We start from the raw sequence: 12319 nt of genomic DNA, 5'->3' as shown, positions 1-12319 counted from the left end.
TCTTACATTTTCTACAAAAACAAAGGTTTTTGATCATTTAACATTTTACACCATGTCACCATCATAAAATCTATTTCAGTCAGAAACATATTAGGTTCATAAAAAATAACCAACAAAATAGCTGTTAGGTATTTAATATTTTATTCAAGATTAATCTTTCGATCCAAATCCTGTATAGATAACACTGGCCTATGTATTAAGTACCTACAGTACATATATATCACATAATCACAAAAATACTCTAATACAAAAACATCAGATATGTTAAAACTCTTAACATAACACAGTCATGGAAATATGAGCGTTCTAGATAGCGGCGGCGGCGGTGGCAGTAAAAATCGTCTCACACGAACCATTGGACAAATTAGGAATGTTTCAATTAGCTGTGGTGTTCCTAGTAAAGGGTGTAACACACGCTTTGTAAGGGATGTTGCATACACGCAGTCGCAGATGCAGGGTCGACCCACAATCAATGCTTGAGTAGAAACTAGGATTTTGTAATCCGTTAAAGTAATTTGTAGACAAGTAGGCTAGCTGAGACTGGTCTTATAGGTTCCTAAATAAATATTGAATCTAAATATCTGCTCATAGTAGATGGAGTAAAATATTCTATTCGTCTTCTAAAACTGCGTAAAGAAGCCAGCGCGTAGATCATGATTAGCATAATGGAATGTTTTTTTTATTACACTACTTATATGATATGCACAGAAATAAAACAATATAGTTACAAGGCTCATTTTGCTAATAAATATTCTTTAATGTATTTACAATATACATATGTCTAAACTTCCAATCAACACTTTTAAAAATAGCTAAAACTATGATACAGTCAACTTGGGTAACTTTGAATCATTTGGGTAACATTGAACGTGGGAATTTGAACTAGTTTCGATTATTTTTTCATATGAAACCAACACAATTGATAAAGATTCATTTTAGATTTGCAAACTTTTATCAATTCTGTTGGTTTCATATGAAAAAATAATCGAAACTAGTTCGAATTCCCACGTTTAATGTTACCCAAAATATGATTCAAAGTTACCCAAGTTTACTGTATGATTTACAATAAATTATATTATTTATAAAATACAATAACTGTTTCGTCAAAGTTTGATATTTCTGTTATGATATAATAAAGTGCCGTCTTCAAAATTCAAAACGTCAATGAGTAACTAATGGAGTCGCCCGAACACCACCCGGCGACACATTACCTGAGGTCGGCGACATTCTCTCAACAGTAGTCTACAAGTCGCCGATATGATTCCTGAAATAATAAGCCGTTGACATCAAATCATACGTAGGCGAGTCACTTTGTAGACTCCTAAAGGCATACTTTTAACTCAGATTTACGGTGACTATTATCACAATTTCCACTAAATGCAAATTTTATGAAGTAGTTAAAGAGTTTTTAATCATCGCTAAGTTAATATAAATATAATAATACTAGAAAACCAATATATTATTAACTGCCTTAAATAAAGCACATGTTTCATACATTATAAATTGGACAAAACCTGCCATTTACATAAGCATAAACTTTATAAAATATTATAATATTCAACCTACTATCACTATAGCACCTAATATAATAACACAGCAATAGTACTATAAATAGTAAGAATGTATTAAGTTTGAGATTGTTGAAAAAGACACACTAAACTTTTAAAGAGACTACAATACAAACTATCAAATGAATCACAAATATTGAGGTACTAACCATCTCATTCATAAAAATATATTATGAAAGGCTTATAAAGAGTTTTGTTTCTTTTACTCCTTAGAGAAATGAAAAAGAGAAAACATATTATAGTAGTTGTTTAACTAAAATAGGTTTTTAGTATGTTTATGAATAAGAGGGATAGTCTACACGCTAAAGCAGTCGACTATTAGGAACTTGATGTTTGCTTTGCTCCAATGGCAGTCTAAAAGTCGCTGACATGATTCCTTTGAAAAAACCAATACTTTTCACTTTTTAACAAGTTTTGCAACAAGCCACTTTTTACTTTAAAGTCGACCCGCCGACGCAGGTCGCCGATATCAGACCTTTGAAGTAGGTTACACACACAGTTATGAGGTTAAGTCTCTCCTGAAAGTTTTCAGGTGTCTTATTCGACAATAATTACGATACATTAAAAGTTAAACAAACTCAAAAACAATGGAATGTGAATAATACCTTGTCGATTTGTGCAAATTATTTACAATTGAGATCTGTTCAAATATTTCATAGGTACTTATTATGATTTAAGTAATATACACATTAATACAAGATTCTAAGTTAAGTTAGTCAAAGTTTATGTGAGGTAACTTTGTACGTATGTAAAGTTTATAACATGAAATGTATATGAAAATATAATGTAGTAAATATTTTAAAATCTGAGTGTTAATAGAGAATATCTCATAAATGATTAAATTAATATCATAATAGGTAAAAATAATATTCTTTACATTGCAAAAACATGCAAAGACTGTATCATTTTATAATTATTTGTTTTATAAGTAAATCAGTAATGGAGTCTACGCAGCAAAGTCGCTGTAAGTTTCATAACCAATATGATCAATTTCTATAAGAATCGCTGGAATATGGCAACTTTTGCGTGTAGATTTCATTAAATTACTTAACAAATTTCTTTCTTTTTAGTTATTATTAATATGTTGAGTATACTTTTAATTATTTTTATCAATTCTCTCTAGTTACCAATATAAGATCTAGTTGAAACAATTGTTTAGTAGATACACTCGAGTACAGTTTCAATTATTGTAGTTATATCACAATGAATAATTTAGCTAGTAATTAGTTATGTTCATATATTTTCTACCGTCGCCGTTACTTGATCATCTGAGTTGTTGATTGAGGTGTCATCTGGAAAGGTAACATATTGTAAATAATTATATAATAGTGAAGTAGATAAAAAGCAGTGATAGCTATTATCGTATTCTCCCATGCAAGTGGTCGATGGTTCGAACCCGAAACAACATACCCATGACTCATGTGTTACAAATAATTATTCCTTGTTCCAGCAGTGATTGAAAACCAAGTAATACAACCTTGATTATCTAAAAGATTTTGAAGGTCTCCAATAAATTGAGCTCAATCCCCAACTGTAATTGTTCAGCGTGTTTAGACTAAGGATCTGTCTCATTTTGAGAGGAACTCTTGCCCAGCATTGAGACAGTAATAGGTTAGACTTATATAAATAACTAGCTTTCGCCCGCGACATCATTCGCGTAGTTTGTGACTTTGGATAGAATTTTTATACAAACTTTCATCCCCTATTTTGTTCCCTTTGGGGGTAGAATTGATTAAAATACTTTCTTAGCGGATGCCTACGTCATATCATCTAAATACATGGCAAATTTCAGCCCGATCCGTCCAGTAGTTTGGGCTATGCGTTGATAGATCACTATCCCCCGGTTTCTGAGGTACATTCAACGGTAGTTAATCTATTCAATAGCGTTCTAACTCATATAAAAAAACCGCTATTGAATAGATAAACTACCGATAAATGTGATTAGAAACCGGGTGTATGTCAGTCAGTCACCTTTGAGTTATATATTTAGATGCACATAATATACTAACCATTGACAATGAGCTCGTGTGTTCTAAACCTGGGCAGTAGTAACGTGAGCACTAGTCCTAGGACAGCCGCCGCACCACACACCCACACTAACGCCAGTCTGTAGTAGCCGACGTCTGCGCCGTCCGCACTGGAAATAAGAGGTTATTTATTAATTGATGATCTATAACTTGACATGATGGCGGTTTGTCTTTATGCTCAGTCATTGCACTTATGAGATGTCAAGCTCTTTTGAGAGTTATTTATATAAATAAATCAGAAAAATAAAAACTATCAGTATAGTAACTACTATCCTAGTGTGAAATACTCAATGACAATATCTTGAGCTAGAGGATTAATTAAGCCATTACCACTAGTGCAGTAGTTCCTACCATATCAAAATTAAAGCACAGTAAAAAAAAAAGTTCAGGAGCGAGAAAACAAAAATGGTTAATTATGTTTCAACATCGAACTGAATATATTTGTCGGGGGGTGACGACTATGGTAAGAAGACTCTATTGTTTACAAATACAGATTAGGATGAAAGAGGAATACTAAACATTAACTTTAACTACCGTATTTGTACGGGCACTCTTCATTATTATCTAATCTATACTAATATACTAATACTAATATTATAAAGCTGAAGAGTTTGTTTGTTTGTTTGTTTGAACGCGCTAATCTCAGAAACTACTGGTCCGATTTGAGTTCAGTGCTAGATAGCCCATTTATTGAGGAAGGTTATAGGCTATATATCATCACGCCACAACCAATAGGAGCAGAGTACCAGTAGAAAATGTTACAAAAACGGGGAAAATCTTGATTCTCTCTTATGTGACGCAAGCGAAGTTGCGCGGGTCAGCTAGTCATAAATATATAATCAATTTAAAACTAACCTCATCTAAAGTCATTCAACCCAAACTAATATCTAAGGACGCGTCACGTGCATCTGATAACGTTATCAATAACACAATGACCTCCATAAGAGTACAATTAGTATTGATATAACATAATTAAATGTAAAACACCGTTATCGTTAGATTGCAAGCTATCCGTGAAACGTGATGGATTTGGAGTATTGATTGTTTGATGATAATAATAAAATGAGATAAATAAACATTTAAAATCATTTAATATTTTAATTTCTTTCATACTCTAACTACTCGATTTTTCGTTTATAAACGGGATGGTAAATTTAATAACTACTTTAAAATATGAGAACTCTGACTTACGTGCTAAACCAGTGGTTCCCAACCAGTGGTCCGCGGACCACCGGTGGTTCGTGGAAGTCAAAAAATGGTCCGCGAATGATTATGAATTCTCAGGACGTTAATATTACACTTAATTTTTAATATACTCACATAGTGATCCCTGCTAACAAGAATAATATAGTAAAATAATAAGTGGTCCCGGAATTAGAAAATGATGGGAACCCGTGTGCTAAACAAAGACCATTCATTGATAAAGTACATAATGTAGGTACAGGCTTAGTTTAAGAAAAGTTTTCTTAATTTATAAAAGCGTTTTCGTAAACTATAAGCAATTAGTCTAATTACTATTTCATACAATAACCAATCTAATAGTCAAAAATGTTCATTTAATGATACAAACATGTATTTCCGATAATAATAAATATATTAAATATCTTTGACAGTAAAAAAAACGCAATGATTTAAGAGTAATTGTGACAAAGTGCTTGTAAAATATTTATTATTTATCCTTCCTCCTTTTACGTCATAGCTGCATCAACTACTAAACTGACCTTTGTCTCTCAGTCTGAGATAAAATACCTATGATTCACTGCATATCAATCAATAACGTCAGTGCAATTTGTTTATAATATACCTACAGCATACACAAAGCAAGAGTTTCTGTGAATTGTCCTGAACACGTGATTGGGAAATTCGGCAATTTAATATAGGCGTTTTGTTTTCGTTTTTTTCTGTACTACTACCTACTTTTTAACAGTGTCAGTCCAGATATTTCGTTTTCTCTAGTTCATTACATTTAGATAGATTCAGAGGCATAATCCTTAGCCGCAAAGGCGTAGTATGACTAACGTGATAATTTATATTATAAGAATAAAGCTGCAAGTATCAAAAGTAGGTATATTAAAATATAATTATTACAATCGCGGGTTAAACTGCGTAAATCACAGCTAATTTGTTATTATCATAACTGTAATTATTTATTATTGTGATTGGAAAATAAAAACAAAATTAAATAAATAAATATCATTGGACAACTCACACACGGTCATATGATTTAAAACTAAGAAGAGCTTGTTCTATGGTAACCAAATAACTGATAAATATACTTTTAAATACTTACTTAAATAGATAAATTAACAACCATGATCAGAATAGACACCCGTGCTCTTCACACAAACATTTGTTCCGGATGGAATTCGAACCCACTACACTCAGCGCTACGTTTATTACGGCGAGACCTCTTTAACCACTGCGCCAAACGTGAAAAATACTCTAATGTCATCAAAAGAACTAATTACGTATCGTCCAGACTTCAATCTCCTATGAAAATATTTGACACTAGTTCGAATACTCACCAAATGAAATGGGAATTTAATTTACCTAATGCGCCTTAATAGGACTATTTACTAGTATTTACCTATCGTCTAAACGTCAAACTCCCATCGAAATATTTGACACTAGTTCGATACTATCGAAGTACAATACTCACTACATCTGAATGATGACGATGGCGACGCCGCACGCCAGCTTGTCAGTGAAACTCATGAGCCCGTACACGAAGGCTGAAGCTTCAGTCCTCTCGCCGACCAGGTCAGCTGTCAGTGCTAGACTTGTTACTAACATTATTGCTCCACCGAACCCTGGAATAATTACAAATAATTTTATAATAGGGTTTATTAAACCTGTTATTGGCATATGCCCGCCTGTTACGCAGTCGTTAGTGTTTTCGACTGCTGATTACGATGCCTGGGTTTCGGTTCTCGGTTGGGACAAAATTCTACTGGTATCTTTTAATTTATATTAGAATACTAGCATATTGGCCCGACTTCGTCCGGGTATAGTACGATTTTATCCCCTTGATTCCACTCCCGAGGGAATTTTAACCTTTTGTAAGATAGTGGCAACGCAGTTGTAAAGTAAGGCACTACCTTACAAAGGGTAAAATCCTATACAGGCCTTGTCCCGACAGTTAATACCGTTTAAAGAATTAACCAATTTAATTGAGTTGTTCAAAAGTTATGCGCGTACTTACATTTCCGTGATTCATTTTCATTTATATAAATGGCACAATAGTTTGGTAATATGTCCGCTTTAAGGCCATAGGTCCGCCCCTTATTACATCATTTTTAGCATGGTGGACTCAAAACCTAAGCTTATTCCGAGAATCCCATTGTCCAGTATTAAGAAAATCGTACTGCACTGTATTTAAATAGTGTACAGAGGAAAAAGTAAAGCGGATCCTATTGCTCTTGCAGTTTGGGAGATTTATCGCTACAAAGTAAATTTCTTTTGACGGTCAATTACTGTAGAAAAAACATATCTATATCAATTATAATAGATCTATTTGATTAGTCTATGAGTCGTGTGCCTATTTACATAGTATTATGAATGAACTAGTTACATTAAATTAAATAGTTCTAACATGACTGGATTATAACAAAGGATTAATTTATTGAGCTCAGTGACTAATGGGTATTGTATAACAAAGTTTTACAAAGAAAGTTATTATACAAGTGTATTACTTACTTAGAAGTTAAACAAAAACATATTGTTTTGAGGAAACTTATTGAATTCTTGCGTGAGTCATTGAATATTGAAGCATAAGACACTTCCTTAACACATATTTGTGTATTTGGACGGTTACATTTACGTATAGACTTGTCTTTGTGTAGTAGATCTATGTGTAGCGAATATTCAGGTAATAAGGGAGCCTTGTTACATAAAAGTGACCTTGAAGATTTTCTACATTTCAAAAAATTTGTCAAAATCGAAAGTAGGTATTTTATAATTTATTATTTATAGGTATTTTCCACAAGTCTCAAGATAGTCGCTAGCTGTACCAGACTCAAGCTTTTTTCGCTAAAGTTTTTACAGGTTATTGTGATAATCCTATTCAAGCATGAGAGCCCCCACATCATAAAATTTGAACAACTACCAAAGCGCAGAATTCTTTAAAAATTCCGAATTTCCTGGTCACGAAAGCCCCTAAATCACTAACTGGGGCCCTAAAGCAATAAAAACAATACAAAAAAACCACTCACCTATTAAAACAGCAACCACATATATAAAATACACTTTATAATCATCATCAGATCCTAAGAATATCCACACGAAACCGGCCAGGGCGCACGCCGCACCGGTAAAATAGTTGGTTTTCCTCGAACATGACCTGGGAGCCAGTCTTTGGACCCCGGCAGCCGCTAGACTGCCTAGATGCATGGATAGAGGCACCACGGCTAAGGATCTCGCTGCTAACCCCAGGGTTCGGTGAAGGTATAAGGGTATTAGCACTTGGGAGATGTTTACTACTAGTCTTGTGCACATGTACACGCCGGCTACCTGAAAAAAAAAATCTTTTTAAGACAGTTTTCGCGCTAAGAATTGCTCTTGTGTCGCGGGGACTTTTACAAACATACAAACAACGGACACAAAGCACAACCAGATTCGAACTACTATTTGTGGATCGCACAAATAGTGATATAATTTATACCGAGAGGGAATCGAACCCACGTCTTCCCGACGCAATGGTAGTGGCGTGACGACCACCTTAACCGCTGCGCCGAGGTATATAGTAACTTGAAATGCTATCGAGCTCGTTAGCACAGAAAGAAGTGAGGGTAAAAAGATCTATCACATTATTATTACGTGACTTATAATATAAGTTACGAAATATGGACCAAATAAGTTCCAAACTAAACACTAAAATATGATTTTTCGTCCTAATTTTACGTGATAACAATACCGAATGCGTTGTTATCAATATTGAATAATAATACGTAATTTATAGTACTTGTTGCTAATGATAAGGGAACAAATGAAATGCTGTATCATATTATGTCATTGCGAACTTGTTTGACCTTATTCGACGAGGAAGTGAAATATAATGAATTAAACTAAATTATATGGGTCATTTGTCTCTCGACCCTTTTATTATAATACACACATAACTTCGAAAAGTCATTGGTGGGTTGCCTCGGGTTCGAACCGACCACTAGCGTGGTAGATGCCAACTTAAACCACTCGGCTATCACTGCTATACATATACTCAAAATAAAGTTAACTTCATTATGATATCCGAGTGGTATAAGTTAGCACCTATCACGCAAATGGTTGACGGTTCGAAACCCGAGGCAACACAGTGACTTTTCGAAGTTATGAGTATTAGAAATAATTATCGGTTGTTCCTACGGTGAAGGAAAACATCATGATGAAACCTTGCATGCCTAAACATTTGTTAAATGCATTTATTGAGGACATGCAAAGCAAACCGGCACTTGACCAGCGTGATGGACTCAAGGCCTAACCCTTACCTCGTTTGGGAGGAGACCCTTGCCCAGCAGTAGGACAGTACCTAATGAGTTAAAAACTACAAAATATTTGACACGTCAATTAAGCATAACAAATCTTAATTTGTTTATCTACGCCATTGTATGATTATTTAAATCAAGTACAGGGTGGATTGATAAACTACCGTTACATGTACTCAGAAACCGGGGGTATGTGAGTCAGTCATCTTTGGGTTACCTACATATATTTACTATATTTAGATTACCTGGTACATAAGCGGTCTCTTCAAGAACTCCAAGTGCGTGCCGCTCCCGGTATCACTGAGCAGTTGGTCTTGCCGCTGATAGTTGTTCTTCTCAGACACTGTTGCGTGGAAGATGATGGACGTCAGGGTCCCTACTCCCAGCACTATGTACACTATGTGCCGGAACTTCCATGCGTCTGATGGACCTACTTGCTGTAACAAACAACGTATATTTGAAAATAGTTACTAAATTATAATAAGATGAAACAATTTTCAATTGCGTACAATATGCAAGCTATAGGTAGGAAAAAGGTAGTTACAAAGGTTTAGATCACGTAACATTTGGGTGGCGTTGTTGTCTCAGCAACTTATACATTTTTTATACGAATTTGTTGCATAATTCAAATATTAAGTGTTTTTTTTTGGAAGAATAGTTTTCTAGTCAGAATTTTTACAGGAGCTCAGTGAAATGTACATGTCTTAAAAAAAGCAATAAAAAGATATCAAGAGCATTTAGCAGCAGCAATTTTATAAAAATGTTGACTTACATGTTTTTCACATTCACCAGTCATTTGTAGTATAATCCATGTGATGACATACACAAATAGGTTTGAAAATACTGTGAATCCATATCTGGAACAAAAATAATATTAGGTATTACAGTTTCATTTGGCAGGTCTACCAAAGCACAAAGCACCCTCAAATATCGATATATTTTCAAGAAACTATTATATATTATAAGATGTTACATGCTCAATAAAAGGATCGCCTTTTACTGAGCATGTAACATCTTATAGTTTCTTGAAAATCTAGATATACAATAACATATAGTAATAAATTGTTCAAAATGGTGTGCAACTAATCATGTCATGTTATTTTAAGATCAAAATTGTTATATAAAACTGATACAGATAGGTGTTGATTAAATGATAAATTTTTAAACATGAATGGAATATACAACATTCTTACCTAATAGCAGTCAAATGTGTCCTTGTATGATCATCCTCAGATAATTCCGGAATCAAACTTAAATGCGATATTTGAACAGCAGCCCATCCAATTTGGAATATAATGATAAATGCAGCGAAATAATACATTTGCGCCCATTTGTGGGCCAGAGAGCATTCAATGCACTCGGAGAATATGAATGGGAATGATAATAGAACACAGACAGTACCTGAAATATAAAAAAAATATTAATCATATATTTTTTAAGTTCTTGAAGGTTTGCAAAGTCCCCAACCTGCACTTGGCCTGTATGGTGGACTTAAGGTGTAACCTTCTCCTTTATTATGGGAGACCCTTGCCCAGTGGAGAGTGAGACACAATATTGAATTAAATTTATTTGTAGAGGTATATATTTTAATGTTTAATTCTAGTTGTATTCAAATACTCGTTTTATTAAAGTTTTAGAAATAAAGGGCCAGTTTGTTTCTGGGTGTGTCAGATAAATTATTCAGCAATGTGACAGCATAACTAAAAGAAAACACTACAAAAATCCATCCAACAAAAAGGGAATTTGAATAGAAGTGAAGGAAGGAAACATTATGGATTAATCATTTGTACATATATTTTTGTTATATTAGTTGTTATAATGTGAGTCATCAAACATTATCAAAAGTTCTCAGGCAACTTTGTAGTTAAAAAATAAATAAATATTAACCCATTAATGTCCCACTGCTGGGCAACGGTCTCCTCCTGTAATGAGGAAGGGGTTAGGCCTTGAGTCCACCTCGCTGACCAAGTGCGGGTTGGGGACTTTGCATGCCCTCGATAAATGTATTAAACAAATTTTAGGCATGCAAGGTTTCCTCATGATGCTTTCCTTCACCGTTAGAGTGATAATTATTTCTAATACACACATAGCTTCGAAAAGTCATTGGTGTGTTGCCTCGGATTCGAACCGTAGTTAGTAGTTGATCACATATAAATGGTACTACAGTGTCTGTACTAGAAATGATGTCAATTTCAAATGGGGAAGGAAAACAACATGCATTTCTATATTATATTATTTACTTAGATAATGTCTATTGTTCCTTATATTGTAATAACAATGTTTTTAAATTATAGGAGACTACAGATTTTTATAATCCAATGAGATATGAGATATAATATATTTTATAACCCATAAGACTATTTTTTTTATTTTTTATTAGGTATCTGTGAATGATATTTACAAAAAATTAAAGTACTAAAATTTGTTGATGACACAGATGCTTCTTATAAGCATAGTATTGTTGTCATACAAATATTTTATACAGTTACTATTTTCAAATTAATTTAAAATTACTACAAGCTATTAAAAAGTTTGAAGACTTACCAAATAAATGCCATAGCTTTCGCCTTCCATATTTAGCACTTAAAGGATTGTCTGTATGGTCTGAATGGTATCCTACGAACGGAGTCGCTATAGCGTCCACCACTTGTCCCACCAGCATCAAGTTTCCAGACTGTGACGCGGTAAATTCTAACACTAAGTGAAAAAATACGAGAAAATACGTGAACCATAAACTCGCGCAAACATCGTTTAAAACATGTCCAATACCATAGCCAAGCTGCAAACGAAGACTCGTAGATATATGCACGAATTCACTATCCATTTTGATTTATTTACACCAATTTTCACCATTAAAATGCTTATAAATTAATTTTATAAACACGGAACTGCTAAGTAGACACCCACTTTTTCACAGTTTAATGTGGAGAGACTAGTTTATTAAAATGCAAATTCAACTGGATGATGATGCCATATAAATGCTTTTTTGTACTATTTTATTTGTTGTTCAATATCTAACTGTTGCCCCAAACTTTATTGTTTATTTCTCGGAGTTTGAGTACGTCGCCGACTCGCTGTCAAATCGGCATGTCATTCACTAGGGATGTGCTGTGCATTGGAAGTATTTGGAAGTGTGACACAATGTAGTACCTAATACTATATAACAACTGTTTATGGATACCGTTTTATAATAACACTCAGTTCAATAATTGAGAAAAAAAAACGTGATAGTTTATAAATTGTGTAT

General features: G+C 33.8%; 1 protein-coding gene across 3 annotated transcripts in view; it reads right to left on the bottom strand.

Moving 5' to 3' along the window:
- Window positions 1–112: 112 nt before the first annotated feature.
- LOC142972199 (major facilitator superfamily domain-containing protein 12-like) overlaps window positions 113–12319 on the bottom strand; it is a 30063-nt gene continuing 17856 nt past the window's right edge. For 2 of the 3 annotated variants that reach the window (XM_076113080.1, XM_076113081.1), the window contains exons 2-9: window positions 11617–11769; window positions 10266–10473; window positions 9845–9929; window positions 9318–9509; window positions 7807–8104; window positions 6255–6405; window positions 3578–3705; window positions 113–2860 (exon numbers count right to left, since the gene is read on the bottom strand). In XM_076113080.1, coding sequence (XP_075969195.1) covers window positions 2802–2860; window positions 3578–3705; window positions 6255–6405; window positions 7807–8104; window positions 9318–9509; window positions 9845–9929; window positions 10266–10473; window positions 11617–11734 — 1239 coding nt within the window. In that variant the 5' untranslated portion in view covers window positions 11735–11769 and the 3' untranslated portion in view covers window positions 113–2801. Of the gene's footprint in view, window positions 2861–3577; window positions 3706–6254; window positions 6406–7806; window positions 8105–9317; window positions 9510–9844; window positions 9930–10265; window positions 10474–11616; window positions 12154–12319 lie in introns of those variants that run through there. The other variant, XM_076113079.1, reaches the window with a different exon arrangement.

The sequence above is a fragment of the Anticarsia gemmatalis genome, chromosome 4 (genome assembly GCF_050436995.1).
Source record: "Anticarsia gemmatalis isolate Benzon Research Colony breed Stoneville strain chromosome 4, ilAntGemm2 primary, whole genome shotgun sequence".
NCBI classification, from domain to species: Eukaryota; Metazoa; Arthropoda; class Insecta; order Lepidoptera; family Erebidae; genus Anticarsia; species Anticarsia gemmatalis.
The sequence above is the reverse complement of the archived record's forward strand: the minus strand, read 5'-3'. Positions and strand labels throughout refer to the sequence as shown.